The sequence below is a fragment of the Anguilla anguilla genome, chromosome 18, assembly GCF_013347855.1.
Source record: "Anguilla anguilla isolate fAngAng1 chromosome 18, fAngAng1.pri, whole genome shotgun sequence".
Lineage (NCBI taxonomy): Eukaryota > Metazoa > Chordata > Actinopteri > Anguilliformes > Anguillidae > Anguilla > Anguilla anguilla.
Window position 1 is genome coordinate 13,855,058 of NC_049218.1, and position 18,873 is coordinate 13,873,930.

At 56.4% G+C, this 18,873-nt stretch overlaps 1 protein-coding gene across 2 annotated transcripts in view; it reads left to right on the forward strand.

The window, feature by feature from the left end:
- thada (THADA armadillo repeat containing) overlaps positions 1–18,873 on the forward strand; it is an 81,916-nt gene that overhangs the window by 52,569 nt on the left and 10,474 nt on the right. For both annotated transcript variants that reach the window (XM_035400864.1, XM_035400865.1), the window contains exons 30-35: positions 4,037–4,152; positions 6,879–6,961; positions 14,065–14,426; positions 15,633–15,757; positions 17,226–17,298; positions 18,586–18,742. In XM_035400864.1, coding sequence (XP_035256755.1) covers positions 4,037–4,152; positions 6,879–6,961; positions 14,065–14,426; positions 15,633–15,757; positions 17,226–17,298; positions 18,586–18,742 — 916 coding nt within the window. The remainder of the gene's footprint in view (positions 1–4,036; positions 4,153–6,878; positions 6,962–14,064; positions 14,427–15,632; positions 15,758–17,225; positions 17,299–18,585; positions 18,743–18,873) is intronic.

Here is an 18,873-nt window from a genome sequence, read left to right on the forward strand (position 1 = left end):
TTAAAAAATTCCCAGGTTTCTGCAGAAGCGCTGTCAGATTTGTTTACCAGCATGCAAAAAATGAAAATATTTAAAATACTTCAATACCCAGGTCTGTTAAGAACCCACAAACTTGTTGGCTTTATTTATTACAGCTTGGTATGGCCACCCAAAAAAGTCTTGGGTTTTGCCAACTCTAGCCACCAATATGTGCCGCTGTTTCTTCAGCCTGTGGCTTTGCAAAAGTGCAGGGCTTCTTCCCCTCGCTTCCCCACACCTTAGCACTCTTAATTGTTGTCCCTGTTCAAAAGGTAGCATCTGCTAAGTAAATGTAATTGAGGTTAGGTTATTTTTTTAAATGAGTTTTTCTTAGTCCTCCTCGTGGGTGTGATATTCATGTATTCAAGGTTTGTATTTTGGTCCCCAGCATAGATGATTTGCATGGTAGTTTGAGTGATGGTGCGTGTGTACTCGCTGGTCTGGGAGTGTTGTTAGCCAGGTCTGGCACACACATTACTTCTATAAACCAGGTTGAAGCCTTATAGGCTCTCTTGCATTATAAGTGACTCTGTGGTGTGAAGAGTCTGGTAAGTTAATGAACGCAGTGGGATGAAATGGGTGTGAATTTGGGGAAGATGTCGTGCACTAGGTTCTGCAGGACTTCCCTGCATGCATTTCACCCCCGTGCTTTCAGATGAACAGATGCTGGCCTGGGTGTAATTGTGTTGTTTTTTGTGTAGGATGGGAGGAAAAAAGCACCAGGTTTAGACTTCAGAGAGTTGTGGAGGCTGGAGGTGTCTGACGTGCCGGGATGGGGTGTGAGAAAGTGACCCGTTTGGCAGGTGGAGGCCGTTAGTGATGTCATGGCCCTGCTGAAGGGGAAGTGTCCCGTCCTTTCATCTCATAATGGTTTTGTTTGTGTGCCTGTGTTTGTCTGTCTGAGTGTGTGCGTATGTCTCTGTCTCTCTGTGCATGTGCGTGGTTCTGTGTCTGTCTGTGTCTTTGTCTGTGTGTGTTTCTGCATGGGCGTGTGGACTGCCACATCAATGGGGGAGTATTTTGCTGATCGTCCTGCTTTGGTTGTTTTCTGTGACTGAACCTGTGAGGGTGTGAGGCTTCAGCTGTCTCATATTCCAGCCCCCAGATCTGCCTTTAAATATCTCCTGCTCTCTGACACGGGCTGACCCTCTCGGCTGCACCGTAGACAGCTTGTCCACCGAGGGCCCCGGCTGTGCTGCCACAATAGGAGCACATTGTTTTCAGCACTGCTTTTTATGGCCCCTTCCCCCGCGGCTAACGTCTCCGCAAACCACACACCAGCAGCCGCACCGTACCTTGCTTTGTCTGCCCACCGCTGGAATTCTGGGCCGGTCAGTCAGTGTAACCGTGGCGACTGCAGGTTCTGGTAACTGGGACCGCGGAGAGCCCAGTTTAAGGCGAAAGGGAAAGTCCTGGGTACGCCATCGCAGTCCCAGAGCCTCTCCACGAATAGCGGCGTGGTGATTGGCCGGCGGCGGCGCTCTGCGGTCGCTGTGGGGGCGTGGCTGTGGGGGGTGCGAGCGTAGCGTGATAGCAGGGAGTTAGCGGGGGCCCTAGCACCCGCTCCTGGCCTATTTTTACACCCCGGCCGCAAGTACAAAGTGACACTGCTGTACCCGGCTTTACTGCTTAAAAAACGCACCGACGGGCCGCCGGTGACCGAGCGACGGTCTCGCTTGACCCACAAGCGACACCGGAGGAGGCACCGGCGGCAGAACTGAGTGTAGGCGCGCAGACCAGAGTTTCTCTCTCGTGTCGTCAGAAAGTATTAAAAAATCCTGAAAGGAATGTGTATCAATGTTAAAGCCCTAGTCTGAATGCTGGAGCATTAGTTTACTTCCTAACTCATTTCCCAGAGTCAGTGCACAGTTTCCAGCATGGCTGGTAATTCATCCGGTATAATGCGCTAGCGTTAGCTGAGATGCTAATTTTCCTCTGTAGTCCCTGCATAGTCTTGATTGCAGTTTGTAGCCTGCAGGGTAGCTGTAATTATCTTGTGGGACGATGCTGGTCTGGGCACAGGGCTGAATGGGCGGAGTCCAGCTTCTAACCCCCATTTTCTTTTTCTGTTTTAATTTCTCTTTCATTACTCTCTCCGGCCGTCTCTGGCCGTCCGGCCTGTGATTCATTCCCCGGCCGGTCACTTGGGCTCCCAGCTCTCCCAGTGATCTGCCTTCACACTCTCTCTCCCGCTCGCCCGCTTTCACACTCGCTCTCCCGCTCGCCCGCTTTCACACTCGCTCTCCCGCTCGCCCGCTTTCACACTCGCTCTCCCGCTCGCCCGCTTTCACACTCGCTCTCCCGCTCGCCCGCTTTCACACTCTCTCTCCCGCTCGCCCGCTTTCACACTCTCTCTCCCGCTCGCCCGCTTTCACACTCTCTCTCCCGCTCGCCCGCTTTCACACTCTCTCTCCCGCTCGCCCGCTTTCACACTCTCTCTCCTGCTCGCCCGCCTACACACTCGCTCCCCCGCTCGCCCACTTTCTTGCTCGCTCCCCTGCTCGCCCGCCTTCACACTCTCTCTCCCGCTCGCTCGCTTTCACACTCGCTCGCCCGCTTTCACGCTCGCTCTCCCACTTGCTTGCCCGCCTACACATTCGCTCCCCTGCTCGCCCGCCTTCACGCTCGCTCCCCCGCTCGCCCGCCTTCACGCTCGCTCTCCCACTTGCTTGCCCGCCTACACACTCGCTCCCCTGCTCGCCCGCCTTCACGCTCTCTCTCCAGCGCTGCGTCTGTGCAGACGATTCAGGACGTTATAAATATTCTCTCCCGGAGAGGCCAGAATAACACTGCCGTGTTGGGCTGGACGGGGTGTTGGGAGAACACGCTGCTTGCGTCACAGGCCGGTGCCGAGCGCTGCTCGCTCCAGAGAAAACACCGGGCAGTCCAGAGGGGGGCGGCAGGGGGTGGGGGGGAGGTTAGGCTGCAGGGTGGGGGAGCGGCTGGGCTGCAGGGGGGCGGGGGGTGGGGGAGCGGTTCGGCTGCAGGGTGGGGGAGCGGCTAGGCTGCAGGGTGGGGGGGTGGTTAGGCTGCAGGGTGGGGGAGCGTTTAGGCTGCAGGGTGGGGGGGTGGTTAGGCTACAGGTTGGGGGGGAGGTTAGGCTGCAGGGTGGGGGGGAGGTTAGGCTGCAGGGTGGGGGAGCGTTTAGGCTGCAGGGTGGGGGGGTGGTTAGGCTACAGGTTGGGGGGGAGGTTAGGCTGCAGGGTGGGGGGGAGGTTAGGCTGCAGGGTGGTGGGGGGGCGCGGGTGGGGGGGAGGTTAGGCTGCAGGGTGGGGGAGCGTTTAGGCTGCAGGGTGGGGGGGGGCGGCTAGGCTGCAGGGTGGGGGGCGGCTAGGCTGCAGGGGGGGGGGGTTAGGCTGCAGGGTGGGGGAGGTTAGGCTGCAGGGTGGGGGAGCATCCGCTCGCGGCGGCTCCAGCGTTGCGTAATGACAGTGCGGCGGCTGTAGCCGCGCCGCTGCGTTCTCCGCACCGGCGGCGTGCGCGAGCGGCGGGCGTGGGCGGGCGGTGAGTTTTTTTTGGGAGCGCGTGCGGTGTGGAGGGGGAAGTCCGGCGCTCGGTGCCCAGGCTCGGTGCACCACGGCCAGGCCGGTTTTCCCCAGCGCCTCCCCTGCGCTGGCTAATGAAAGGCTTCCTCAGCGCCGCGGCGGACAGTAAAGAGTATATTTACGCTCCGAAAACACAGCTCCCGTTCCAGCCTGCGCCGGTTCCCCGGGGGGCGGGCCTCGGGAGGCGGGCCCTGCCGCTTGTGGCGAGCGCGGGATCACTCGTTCATTCATTCATTCACTCGTTCGTTCACTCACCACGTGCCTTTCGCTGCCTCTCTAACGGACACGTGGCTGCGAGGCAGCCTGGGGGGGAGGGAATCGCTCTGCTTTAGGTTCTCTAATTTCTGTTTTCTGTCACTCAAACCGGCCCCCATTCCGTGTCCTCGCCATAGAAACAGGTGCTGGTGTCTGTTGTTCAGAGCAGGGAGTGCTGGGAAGGGGTTCTTGACTCGTCTTGTCTGTCTGTCTGTCAGGTGCTGCACTTGCTGAGGTCCTACGAGTCGGACACCCACAGGCCTCGCCCGGGGGGAATCGGGCAGGACTCTGACATCACCGCCGCCCTCCGAGCTCGACTGTGGCTGGCCGGCAGGTATGTGTGTGTGTGTGTGTGTGTGTGTGTGTGTGCGTGCGTGTGTGTGTGTGTGTGTGTGCGTGCGTGTGTGTGCGTGTGTGCGTGTGCGTGTGCGTGTGCGTGTGCGTGCGTGCGTGCGTGCGTGTGAGGAGAGCGCGCTCATCACGCCCCTCCCGTGTAGCTAGCGTGTGTGTGTGTGTGCATGTGTGTGTGTGTGTGTGCGTGCGTGCGTGCGTGTGCGCGTGCGCGTGCGTGTGCGCGTGCGTGTGCGTGCGTGTGAGGAGAGCGCGGTCATCACGCCCCTCCCGTGTAGCTAGCGTGTGGCTCGCGCCAGGCCCCCCGTCTGCTCCCGTCAGCGTGTCGTTCCGCCTCAGTGAGACCGCCGCCCCCTCTCCAGGGAGGTCCGGCCGACGCCCGCCGATCAACATCAGCCCTTTGCTCGCATGTCGTCGTCCTCCTCCTCCTCCTCCTCCTCCTCCTCGGGGAAGAATGGCTCCTTTTTTCAGCGGCCCTGCCCCCTCCGGCGTGCTGCCTGACCTTTGACCCCTGCCTGAGATCTCCATTTCAAAGGCGGCGCTGTGGGGCGACCCCGGCGCTCCGATGGGCAGATACCCCGACGCGTTTGACCCCGCCGGCGTAATTAAACTGCAGCCGCGCGGGACCCTCGGGGGCGGGCGGGCGTGACGGGCGGGCGGGGCGGGCGGCGGGGGCCGGGACGGGGGCGGGGCAGGGCGGGCCGTCCCGTCCTGGGGGGCCCGGGCTGAGGGTGGGTGACTGCGCTTTGCTCTTTATTAGGATGACCAGGGGAATTCCTGCTCAGCCGAGCGGTGCTCCATCTCTCTTTTGATCGCTGCTGCTTCAAGCCTCCCCTGAAATCCTCAGATTCCTCACATTTAGCGCTGCCCCCCCCTCCTCCAGCCACCCGCCCGCCCGCTGCCCCCCCCCCCCTCCTCCAGCCACCCGCCCGCTGCCCCCCCCTCCTCCACCCGCCCGCCCGCTGCCCCCCCCCCTCCTCCAGCCACCCGCCCGCTGCCCCCCCCCCCCCCCTCCTCCAGCCACCCGCCCGCTGCCCCCCCCTCCTCCAGCCACCCGCCCGCGGCCCCCCCCTCCTCCACCCGCCCGCCCGCTGCCCCCCCCCCCCCCTCCTGGGAGATGCCCGGTGTGTCCACCTGCTGAGGGCTGTGGGGGACGGATCAGGTGACGGGACGGGCTCTATGAGTTACCCGTGCAGGGGTGAGGACGAGCTCGGATTCGGATTCGGATGGGAGTCAGGGCTCCTGCTTCTGCTTCAGGGTGCTGGCAGAGACATTCTGCCCTCATTTTGTCTGTATTTTTAAATGTGTTTTTTCCCCCAGGAGCTCCAGATGATCATCTGTCCTGCTATAAAAAGAGAATGTGTGTGCAATTAGAGTTTTCCGGGAAATGGTGTGAGTGTCCGTGTGTGTAAAAGTAGTTGTGTGAAGGCATTCGCCGGCCTCTTCTCAGAGGTGTAAATGGAGGCCTTCGGCCCCCAACATCATGGGAGGATTGTGGCGTACGCAGAGGAGATGGAGGCTCGGTGGTGCGCTCAACATCATAAAATAAATCATAAAAGCAGAAGCATTCCTGTACGCGCTCGCATGTGTGTGCTGGTCTCTGCGGCAAACAGGAGACCAGTCACCAGTTCCCCGCGGCGGTGTCTGACTTGCCGTTCCCCCCCGCACCGCCAACCAAATGCGGCCCCCTCTAACCACCCTGCCGTCTATTCCAGAACCCGCCCGACCGCCCGACCCGAACCCCGCCTCTCCGGGGCCCCGGGTGTGGCCCCTGCTCTTGTGAGCAGGAAGTGGCAGTTTAAATGGAGCACAGAGCGCAGTGCGGTGTAAACAAGCCCAGGGGCCCTCAGAGTGCACTCTGGGAAACCAGCAGCCTGATCGGGCCCCTGCTGGCCCAGGCCCCGGGCCCTGGGCCCCATCAGCATGCTGGGTCCAAGTGTTGGGCTTAAGTGAGGCTCAGGCACCAGGGCTGGTTTGGTGTTGGGGGTTCGAGGCCCGGCCAAAGTTAGCAGGGTTAGTGGGGTAGGGGCACCGTCCTGGCAAACCCCAGGAACTGTGTGACCCAATAGGAGGGCGGAGTCCCAGAGCTGGGTGGGGTTTGGCTCGTTGCTAGGCTGGGAGAGAGGGGCGGGGGCAGAAGGATGCAGAGTGAAGCCCTGTGACCTCAGCAGAGCCGCAGTGTGGTGTCGGGCCACACACTGTCCTCCTGTTCTCCCGCACGCCCCCCGGACACCAAGCCGCACTACAGCAACACCCCCACGCGAGGCCTGTCGAGCCCCCGCAGCCCCCCCGCGGTCCCCCGTGGCCACCCGCGGCCACCTCGGCCCCGTGACCCCCCTGTCCTGGAATAGCTTCCCCCTCAGTCGGGCTTTGTCCGGAACGCAGGCCCCTCCGGCGACTGTGCCCCCGCCCTGGGGATCCGGCCTGTGTCGATCTGCACAGCTCCCGACGCAGCGCGTCAAAGCGCATTCACCTCCCCACCTTCCTGTGCGCGTTACCGTGCAGCCATGCACCGCAGCGCTTCTCAACGCCGCATGTCTGCTGCGTCACTACGGCAGCAACGTGGACGTGTGATATTCTGTCTCTCTCTCTTTCTCTTGTCTGTACATTACGTAGATGCACCCAGATGAAAATAGCAATTATAATAATGACGTGATTATGTTATATCTCTGTCTCCGTCTCTCTCTCCTTTTCTCTGCGTTTCTCCAGGCGGAACCCGTGTCTGGTGACGCGAGCGGCGTTCTTGGACCTCCTGATGAGCCTGTGCGGTTCAGCCTTGGCCTCGGCTGTGGGTAGGTTGTTCTGGGCCTGGGCTGTCTTTGTTTTCGTGGGGTGTTGGGCAGGCATGTTGGCCAGGTGAGGTCCCATTGCATGTGTCCAGTGGAACAGACGGTGCTCAGTACCAGCTACAGGTCTGGTGGATTCTTTTTTTTTTCTCTGAAGGAAAAGTGTTTTTCGGTATATAAAGGAAAAGGCTGATGAAAAGGCTAAATATATTAATGTAATTATTCTGTTTTGTTTTCTTTGTGGGACAGTGGGTGGCCCTCGGTGATGGCCTCTGACATCCACCTCTCTAAATCCGCTCAAGAAAACATCTTCAAACTTTGTTCACAGAAATGTTAGTCTTTCCTCAGCTTAGAAAAACATTTAAACATATGGGGGGGGGGGTATGGGGAGAGAGCGGGGGGGTGGGAACCTTCATAATGGAAGAATGCCCGACCGGAGCCAAATAGCAGACAAATGGCATGATTGTGTTTGTGACCCAGTTTAAATTGGAGATGGTGCGTATTTGAGGTCCATGTGCCGAACACATGCGAGTGTGTGATGGAAACGTTTAAAACAAGCCTGCATTCACAAACGCCCGCTCTGGCTTACGTAACCAGCCAGGCACAAACACATAAAATTTCTTCGTGCTGCAATTCAGCAGTGACCCCCCCCCCCATCCTTCTGGCTTCCTCCCCCCACTCCTGGAGAGGCGAGAGGGGAATGGAGAGATCGGGGTGGCTGCTGCTCTGGAGGAACAGCTCCACCAGAAAAGGCAGAAATAATAAAAAGAAAAGAAAAAACAGCCCTAAAAAGCAAACAGAGGGCAGCAGACCCCAAGTCGGTCTTTTTTTTCACTTTTACTGGAATTATCCCTTGAGGTGGAGCTGCAGTTTTATTGGATAGTTCCTGCACACGCTCACATCTCTGTGTGCTGGTCTCAGAGGGAGAGAGGGAGCGAGGTGAGGGAGGAGGCGTCTGTCTCTCTATCGATCTCCCAGCACTCTCGTCATTTCAAATATGTTATATACACCGCTGCTGTGCCTTAGCTATCAGTTACATTATGTACAACCTGCTGTAGCTTAGCTTTCAAATGCATTGTATGCACCACTGCTTCCAAATACATTATACAAACCATATCCTTATCTTTATGTGCACCACTGTAACCTAGCTATCGAATGCATTTCTCCTCTTGTGTAACTTAGCTTTCTAATGCAGTAAAACTGCTATGACCTCAGTTTTCAAATTCAGCGCAGTGAGCCTGTTTCTGCTGGCAGTGGTTTTTGACGAGGCACCAAGGCCTGTTCTCTGAAAGTAGATCTTTGTTTCAGTTTATAGTTATGATGTAGAATCCAGGAGTAAGAAAGTGCTGCACTGAAGAAAATTAATTTTGTTTAAAAAAAAAAAAAAAGCGTTTGAAAACGAGCCACCTGAACTCTTTTTCCCACTCGTATACACGCACGCACTCACTCACACACACACACACACACACACACACTCACACGCACTCACTCACACACATTTCTGGAGAGGATGTGGCTTGTAAAGAGTGTTCAGCCCCTGCAGGCCCAGGTGCTGTTCCTGGCTTTGATTCACCGGTTCAGTATTAATTCTTGGGAAGAGATCCCTGAAACCACAGGGCCTCACTGTGTACACAGAGCCCGACTCATATAGACCCACCAGAACCCGACTCATACAGACCCACACCAGAACCCAGCTCATACAGACCCACACCAGAACCCAACTCATACAGACCCACACCAGAACCCGGCTCATATAGACCCACCAGAACCCAGCTCATACAGACCCACCCCAGAACCAAACTCATACAGACCCACACCAGAACCCAGCTCATACAGACCCACACCAGAACCCGACTCATATAGACCCACACCAGAGCCCGGCTCATACAGACCCACACCAGAACCCGACTCATACACACCCACACCAGAACCCGACTCATACAGACCCACACCAGAACCCAGCTCATACAGACCCGCACCAGAACCCAGCTCATACAGACCCACACCAGAACCCAGCTCATACAGACCCACACCAGAACCCAGCTCATACAGACCCACCAGAACCCGACTCATACAGACCCACCAGAACCCGACTCATACAGACCCACCAGAACCCAGCTCATACAGACCCACACCAGAACCCAGCTCATACAGACCCACCCCAGAACCAAACTCATACAGACCCACACCAGAACCCAGCTCATACAGACCCACACCAGAACCAAACTCATACAGACCCACACCAGAACCCGGCTCATACAGACCCACACCAGAACCCGGCTCATACAGACCCACACCAGAACCCGACTCATATAGACCCACCAGAACCCAGCTCATACAGACCCACACCAGAACCCAACTCATACAGACCCACACCAGAACCTAGCTCATACAGACCCACCCCAGAACCAAACTCATACAGACCCACACCAGAACCCAGCTCATACAGACCCACACCAGAACCCGACTCTTACAGACCCACACCAGAACCCGGCTCATACAGACCCACACCAGAACCCGACTCATATAGACCCACCAGAACCCAACTCATACAGACCCACACCAGAACCCAGCTCATACAGACCCACACCAGAACCCAACTCATACAGACCCACACCAGAACCCGACTCATACAGACCCACACCAGAACCTAGCTCATACAGACCCACCCCAGAACCAAACTCATACAGACCCACACCAGAACCCAGCTCATACAGACCCACACCAGAACCCAACTCATACAGACCCACACCAGAACCCGGCTCATACAGACCCACACCAGAACCCGACTCTTACAGACCCACACCAGAACCAAACTCATACAGACCCACACCAGAACCCAGCTCATACAGACCCACACCAGAACCCGGCTCATACAGAGACCCACACTGGGAGCATGGAGGGGGGGGATGTCCTGCAGGGAAAGCACTTTATTTCAGTCTTCCTGCAGGAGCAGCGGCAGCACAGAGCTGGTCTGGAGCGCTCGCCTGCCGTCTGGCTTTTGTTTTCCACAGCCTGTAATGAGGTTGGGCCTGATTTAAAATCCAGCGCGCTGGAGCTGAGCGGTGTGCGCACTGCTGTATGAGCGTGTGCACGCGTGTGCACAGGCGTTCGGTTTTATGCGTTTGTTTTTGTCTCTGTGTGCATGTGTGATCGTGCCTGCCTGCGTGCGTCTGATTTGTGTGTGTTTGTGTGTGGTTGAAGAGGCTGGTGATTGTTCTGTTTTACTACCTTGGTGTGTGTGTGCGTGTGCGGTTGAAGAGGCTGGTGATTGTACTGTTTTACTACCTTGGTGTGTGTGTGTGTCTGTGTGTTTGTGTGTGTGTGCGCAGTTATACAGGCTGGTTGGTAACTGTGCTGTTTTACTGCCTTGGCCTGTAGGGCTTCTCTTTTCCATTCCCTGCTCTATGGAGTGCTGTTGTCTCCTTTGTAGTTCTGCTTTGTTTTGGTAGAGTGTGAGAAATGATCCCTGTCCTCATCTGTGGCTATCTATAAAACAGTCACTGCCCCGCCCTGCAGAGAATCCAACCGGCAACCTTCTACCCAACACAGCCCCCACCCCTCTTCCCCAACACAACACACGTTCTTCAACTCCGTGCTTATGCATTCATCATAGAATGGCCTGGTCCACATAATGGGAAGCGTCCATTTTTCCTCTCGCACTTTTTCTTACTGACACAAAGCCTCATATTAGCTGATGGTAGTGGTATGCGTCATAGCGCCGTAGAAAGCGTCGATCGGTCATCGCACGCGTTCGCTTGCTGGGCTGGCGTTGAGTGGCCTTGATCGTTAATCGTTCATCTGTGTATCTCGCGCACACACACGCACACACACGCACACACACACACACACACACACACACACACACACACACACACACACACACACACACACACATGCACACACACACACACACACACACACACACACACGCACACACACACACACACACACATATACTTAGCATCAGGCCAGATAGTCTGCCCATACGACTTAATGTACTGCGCTTTATTGAATCAGCCCTTTTGATTGTAAAAAGGCAGAACATCGGTCCCATTAATTCCAGCGTGCGGAACATGGAAACGTGCGCAGTCAACAGCAGCGGGTTCTCCAAACACGCTCCTTCAGAGCCGGCCTGCTTTTAAGATGTTTGGAGACCGAGCGAGAGGAAGCGGGGTGAGGCTTTTTACAAGCCATTAATGAACGCCACATTTCATTTTCGGCCATTTTATTTGTCACAGAAGCGGCCCCGCCGTCGCTGGGGCGTTTGGATCTACGCACAGGCTCGTCTGGGATGGCTGTGGCGGGCTGTGCGAGGTTTCGCGTGGAAGCGCTCTGTGAATTTTATTTATTACCTTTGACTTGGCGGTTTGTTTTGGCTCCCAGGTATGCGTCTGTCAGCTCGCTGTTTGGGGTGACGCAGCTTCCCCCTCCTGAATACCCCCTGCCCGTAACCTGCGCCGCGTGATCGTAAAACACTGCCCGCTCCCTCCCCTCCGAGACACGCCTACACACACGCACACTCTCTCATTTACTCTGATACACTCACTCACACACTCACAGTCTCATTCACACATACACACACACACACACACAGACTCACTCACTCTGCCACTCACTCAGACACACTCTCACACACAGACTCACTCGCTCACTTGCATGGATGCACGCAGGCAGACACACGTACGGTCACACACAGGCTCGTTCACCACCTTCCCCTAGCAGCTCCTGGCAGAGCTGGATCCTGAGTGGGCGCGTTGTGCGTTTGGAGGCAGGCGGGTACAGGTAGGGTGAGCAGCTCGGGGGAGAAGCTCACGGCGGTGCTGGACACGGGGGGACCCCACGGCTGTCCGGTCGAACGGGCACAGCCCCCCGTGGACCCATTACCCGTGGGATGGGCTGCGCGAGGCCATTGCCCTGACTGGCGGGAAATAAGGGAAAAACATCGATAAATGAGCAGGTGAAAGAGTGCATGTGAGCTGCTCTGTGCTGATTGGCCTCTCCTCTGGGTCAGGCTTCTAGTTTGTCTGTTTTTATTGAAGAAAGCGCTCTCACAAAGACACCACCAGGCACCCCCCCCCCCCCCCTTCCCCACCCCCCCTCACTCCTGGCACCGCCCGTCCTTCAGAGAGACTGCTTTCATTTCCTAAATGAATCATCGCTGTGGCCTGCAGCCTCTCTGGAGGCACAGCTGTTTTAATAAAGACCATTATGCAAACAGGCTAACACTCGTAATTATGTTTTTAGCGCCGGCAGAGGTCTGGACGCAGTTGAAAGGGGGAGAGTGTTTGGGCTGTCTTGGCGTTTGACTTGATTCCTCTCCCAGCGGATTTTTGCTCAAATTGATTTGGCTGTTCTTGGTGGACTGAGGGTGCTGTGCGTGTGTGTGCCTGTGTGTGCGTGCGTGCGTGCGTGCGTGCGTGTGTGTGTTGGAGCACGCACAGCGCCGCGGGGCGCATTTTCGGGTTCTAGCACTAACGACGACACCGCGCCGATGGGTGAAAGCCCCCAGTCACACCCCAGTGCCCCGCCCAGTGCCCTGATAGCGGTCCCGGGGAAGAGCACCGCTGTTATTCCAATAATCGTCCCGATCACCATCATTACCGCCATTATGGCCATTACGGTGATTATTGGACCAGCATTAGGACGATGGGTCGGCGACTGCAGGGTCATGGAGACTTTGAGGATCAGGTTCCTGTGTAACCCAGAACCCCCGCTCTGGAGGAATGTGTGATTATGCCCCCCCCCCCCCCCCGCCGCCTTTGTTGAGGTTTTGTTGAGTGGCGCTCAGGGCGAGATTGAATTGCCGGTTTTGGGAGGTGCGTGTTAAACTAATTGAGTTGGCCGTGAAAAAGGCCCTGTGAGAAAGTTTTGGGGGCCAGGTTAGGGGGCTGGCGGAGGGTTCTGTTACCGATGGCTGGCTCGGAGACTCGGTGCGACTCTCCTGCGGGCAAACCCCAGCCTGGGAAACGGGGGGAGTGGAGGGGTGGAGGGGTGGGGGGGTGGCAGCTAGTGTTGGTGTAGGGTAGAGAATGAGAGTCTCTTGGGGTGATGAGAGTACAGGACACAGTGCGTATATTTTGGGATTGGATTCAGGGAGGTGGGGCACTGTGTGTTTGTGTCGTTCGGGAGAAAGTGGTGAGTTGATTGTATGCGTGGACTTTGGGGGCAGAGAATTGCCCCATGGGGTGCAGTAATGTACAACAACAGGTCACGAGATCTCATGAGGCCCAAGAGATGAGCTGACAACCTTGGTCCTCAAAACATTGGCAGAACGTTCAGAAAACACGTTTTGTCTTGTATTTCTTGTATTCTAAGTAAGAGCACATCCTTGGAGTTAAAAAAAAAAAAAAAACAATAAATCCATTTACAATGTTTAGCAAATCTGCTATTTCTAGATTTTGATTTAGAAGATTCTTAAAAAAGCACTGCAGACACATCCTCCATGATCTCTTCCACGATAATTGTAAGCCTGGATACGGCATGCCTCCTACTTTCCTCTGAGTTATCGTCTGAACTTGTTTGAAGCAATAAATATGTTCTAAGACCGTTTGTGGGTTCTCATCGTAATATCTCGCAGGCAAAACATGAAAGCCTAACCGGAATGTTCCTCAACCTTCTAGAGACGTTTTGGCTTAGCTGGGGAGGCGGACCTGTTGCCCTTAAAACGTGAAACGGGCCCTGGCTGTGCGTTCTGGAGCGCGTGGACCGGCCCAGGCGCTCTGATTCATTCCCCGTCTGTAGATAAGACTGCACTCTTGGCCCTGACTCCAGCCTCCTGTAGACGTTCTGTCTGTAGTGCGCAGAGTGTGTTTTTCTTCCCAGCATTCTTGGCTGATTTAGGCTGAGCTCGGCCGTTTTCAGACACGCCGTAAATGGTTCAGATGAAGGCTCGACTTGTGTGTGTGAGTGTGTGTGTGTGTGTGTCTGTGCGTGGGAGCAAGCATATGCATGAGTGTGCATGAATGTGTGTAGGAGAAAGTGCCCATGTGTCAGAATGTGTGTGTGTGTGAGTGAGTATGCGTGAGTGAGTGAATATGTGCTGTATAAGTGGGTGTGAGAGAGAGATGGCAGGTCGTCCTGTTGTGATTTTGGATGATCTCTCCCAGATCCCGAGCTGACGGCGCTCTGTGAGGAGACGCTGGAGGTCCTGACCGACTCTGAGCTCCTGGCCCCCGACGGCCCGGTGGCCGTGACGGGCCCCGGGGCCACGCAGTACCTCCAGAGCCTGGCGCGGGTGGCGGCCAGCGCCAGCACGGAGGACCCGGAGCTGTGGGGGGCCGGGTCGCGAGGACCCCGCATCCTGGGCTGTCTGCTGCAGTGCCCGCAGTACGAAGTCCGGCATCTGGCCCTGGAGGCGGTCCTGAGGAGGCTGGAGAGGGCCGCGGACACGCCCGGCGACCCGGGCCCCGCCCACTACTCCTTCACCAGCATGGCTCTGCATGAGAGACACCCCCAGTGTCTGACCAAGGCGAGCATCCCCGCGCACAACGCACATCCCACACATGTGGGCAAGCCGGCTGAGCAGCAAGCCCGTCTGTCCTGTTTACCGTAATATCATGCGAGCATTTGGCAAAGAGCTCGTAGCTTTTTAGCTCTGCGGTCCTGGTCATTAAGCTATATTAAGCTGTCAGAACACTTGATTACTGGGAAATTTTTTTCTTAGTATTTATAAAAAGCAGGTTTATGATGCAGCATGTTATTCAGGCAGCGGAATGTTAGGGTACCTCCTCTGAGTGACGTGGGGGTGGGGTTGGGAGTGAAATGCCCCCCCCCCCCCCCTTACCGCTCTGGGTGTCTGCATCCAACACAACATTTTTGGGGATAGCTAGGCCAAGTTCAACAGTGGCACAAATGGTGTTTTGGAGGCACAGAACTCGGTCAAGCACTGGCACTGGGTCCCAGCGGGAGAACCCCGTGTTCCAGAGTTCTGGAATGTTCTGGAATGCCGCCCCCCCCCCCAACACTACAGGGGGTGGAAGCACGACTGATGTGGTCGGTGAACGACATGCCTGGCGTGCGTGCCGGTGTGTGTTAGCGGTGTGAGTCGCGGCGCTTTGAGTGGGGGGGGTGTGCTCATTAGAAGCCCTGTAAACCTGTCCCCGGCTCCGCGCGCGCACAGACAGGGGGAGCAGGAGCTGCAGCCGGCCCAGCTGCGCAGTACCCCTTTAATATCTGTTTGAAACATAATCACACGCGGGGGCCACAGAAGCTATTAAATCTGCTCCGGTCCTCTCCGCCGTCCATGAAGGGGCGTATTTAAGGCTTTAATAACAGGTTCACGCTTTCTCCAAAAAATAATAATCATCGAAATATGCGGCAAGAATGTAAACACCCATTTGAGCGGCCTGCGCTGTGTGTTAAAAAGCCAAGCGTGTTTTGGGGAAGAAAGCAGCCCTTTCATTTGTGAGTTCCTGCTGCAGATCCTCGTTAAAGGTGGAACTGGCTCTGCTAGCACACAGTGCCGTAGCGCAGTAAGACAATAACAATAATGGGTGAAGGCGCTTTGTGTCCCCCTCTCAGTCTGTGTCCTCCCCCTCTCTGATTCCTAGTCCCCCTCTCGTTTCCCCCCCCCCCCCCTCATTTTAGGTACCTCTCCCCTCGTTTTGTGTCCCCCCCCCTCCTTTCGTGTCCCCCTCTTTTTGTGTATGCTGACAGGGGTGTCTGCTTTCCCCAGGTACTGCAGGTGCTGTCTGGCCTCCCTTGGTCCTCTGTGCTGCCCTGGAGGGACGGGACGAGGGCACTGACCAATGAGGAGGCTCTGACCTGGCTAATGACATTGGCCGAGGACTCGGTTCACAGGTGAGTGCCGTTCTCTGATTGGATAAGAAGGTAGCAGCGCAGCTGTTGCCCTTAGTGATGGTGTCCACTTTGTGGGTTTGCCTCAGCCTTTACTGCAAAGGGCCCAAAACCAGTGTGCGTCTGACAGTCACACATGTAATGTGAATGTTTAAAATGACGTGAGGGGGTATGAAAGCCTGTTTATCTAGCACACAGTTAGGACTGACAGTGTGTAAATAACACACTAAGTGTGTAGTGTTACCTGCCACGTGCACCTATTAGCAGGTGTGTGGCCTACATTTCATCAGATCACGCCATGGTTGGGAGGTGGTGCTGCTGCTTTTGCGTCCGACTGCTATCCTTCTCTCTTATTCTCTCTCTCATGCTCTGTTTTTCTCACGCCCTTTCTGCACTCTCTCTCTCTCTCGCACTTTCTCTCTCTCTCTCTGTTGCTCTGTCTTCCTCTCTCCTGGGGTTTCGTCCCCCCGGGCCCGCAGTAATGCTGCAGGCCTGGAACACGTCCCGACTTTAAACGTGACCGCACACATGAGGGCAGGCCTCGCCAGAGACCGTGAGACCCAGGCAGGCCTCGCCAGAGACCGTAAGACCCGGGCAGGCCTCGCTGGAGACCGTGAGACCCGGGCAGGCCTCGCCAGAGACCGTGAGACCCGGGCAGGCCTCGCCAGAGACCGTGAGACCCGGGCAGGCCTCGCCAGAGACCGTGAGACCCGGGCAGGCCTCGCCAGAGACCGTGAGACCCGGGCAGGCCTCGCCAGAGACCGTGAGACCCGGGCAGGCCTCGCCAGAGACCGTAAGACCCGGGCAGGCCTCGCCAGAGACCGTAAGACCCGGGCAGGCCTCGCCAGAGACCGTAAGACCCGGGCAGGCCTCGCCAGAGACCGTAAGACCCGGGCAGGCCTCGCCAGAGACCGTAAGACCCGGGCAGGCCTCGCCAGAGACCGTAAGACCCGGGCAGGCCTCGCCAGAGACCGTAAGACCCGGGCAGGCCTCGCCAGAGACCGTAAGACCCGGGCAGGCCTCGCTGGAGACCGTAAGACCCGGGCAGGCCTCGCCAGAGACCATAAGACCCGGGCTCCGGTGCAGATAGCGGGAGGTCGGCTCTGGTGTTCTTTACCGCCGTCTGCAGGCGGGCGGAGGCTCCGTTCGCGGAATGCCTGGTGTGCCTTGGACGTAGCGGCGTGCGTGGGGTGTATGGTGTGTGTGGGGGTGTAGCAGCGTGCATGGGGGCGTAGCGGTGTGTGTGGGGTGTAGCGGTGTGTGTGGGGTGTAACGGTGTGCGTGGGGGTGTAGCGGCGTGCATGGGGTGTATGGTGTGTGTGGGGTGTAGCAGCGTGTGTGGGGTGTAGTGGTGTGTGTGGGGTGTAGCAGCGTGTGTGGGGCGTAGTGGTGTGTGTGGGGTGTAGCGGCGCGCTGCGTCCCGCGGTGCTCTGTGTGGGGTAACGGCGGCTCTGCCGCTTGTCTGTGACAGCGTGGAGCTCCACTGCGCCGCCCTCGCCCTGCTGTCCCGGCTGATGGTCCGCCTGATGGACACCGCCCCCCAGGTAAGCCCCTCCCCCGGCGCGGTCCACTTACTGTAACCCTCCCCTCCCCCCCCCCGCCCCCCCCCCCCCCCCAGGCTTTAATGTGTCTCGCAGTGCCGAGCAGGATGACAGATGGAGTCTTCACTTACCATAGGCCCGCTCACAGATGGAGAAATATATCTGTTTATTTCACGGCGAGTGGATTTACGGAGGGGGAGAAAGAGAGAGAGCATTGTGACAACGCCAGCGGGACAGAGGTTTAGATGAGTCAGAGGATGCTGGAAAGAGACTTTTTTTCTCTCCTTTACAGTGTGGGATTATACAGTACATATTTCACTGACATGCTGAAATGACTCAACGGGCAGTGTGTATTTAAACGTGGTTATTATTCATCAGATCTTTTTTCCATATTATAGAAACGTATAATTCACAAATGTCCCAAACACACTGTCTCCATGTATGTTAAAACTTGTGTGTATTTATGCATAAATATCTGTAATTGCTTGGTTTTTTTTTTTTTTCATTTTCTGGATGGACAGGCGGATATATTAAGGATACTTAGTAGTCCTTTGGTACATCTGATTGGATACATCTCATCTGACACATACACACTTGGATACTAACTTTCATATGCATACACCGCCCTTGAATGTACTGTCTCACTCACACAAATGCACAGAGAGACAGACTGAGAGACTGTGAGACAGAGACACATTCCCTTTGTCCCTGGCTGGCTGCTTTTTGAGAGCTGAGAGATGAGTTGAGCAGATGTGCTCACTGTTTCAGCTCCCTCTAAATCTGCTCTCGAATGGCCAGCAGTGCTTTGGCCTGTTGCCATTGGAGACCTGTAGGCATTATGCAGCCTTCAGGACTGGGCCCCAATCAGGCACACTCGTGTGCAGTCTATGGTAGTTAGCCCCAATCAGGCACACTGGTGTGCAGTCTATGGTAGTTAGCCCCAATCAGACACATAGGTGTGCAGTCTATGGTAGTTAGCCCCAATCAGACACATAGGTGTGCAGTCTATGGTAGTTAGCCCCAATCAGGCACACTGGTGTGCAGTCTATGGTAGTTAGCCCCAATCAGGCACACTGGTGTGCAGTCTATGGTAGTTAGCCCTGTGAATGTGTCACTGTTACGTTAAGTGTTTATGTCCCTGTGGCACTGCAGGAAAGTGGCTGTATAGTCACTAGTAGTGTGTTTACCGTTTACCTAGCGGATGTATGTATTAGTGTCAGTGCTGGTCAGTTGACTCTCGTAGGGGAAGTGTGTGTTATGATATGCGTTCCTCTGACCTGCCCCTTAAAGGGCAGGGGTGTGGCTGCAGTGTCTGTCCTGAGTCGCTGGGGGGCGCTGGTGAGCCGGTGCTGCAGTGAGGAGCAGCCAGAGGAGGTGAAGCTGACGGCCGCAGAGGTCCTGGTGAAGGCCATGCCCAGCCTGCTGGCCAGCCCCGCCCTACCCCTGGGTGAGTCGCTCTGTGCGTGTGTGTGTGTGTTGTGTAACAGTGTTTTATCTCTGTGGGTTTCAGGTCTGTGTGACACGGTGGTGTGTGTGTGTGTGTGTTGTGTAACGGAGTTTTATCTGTGTGTATCAGGT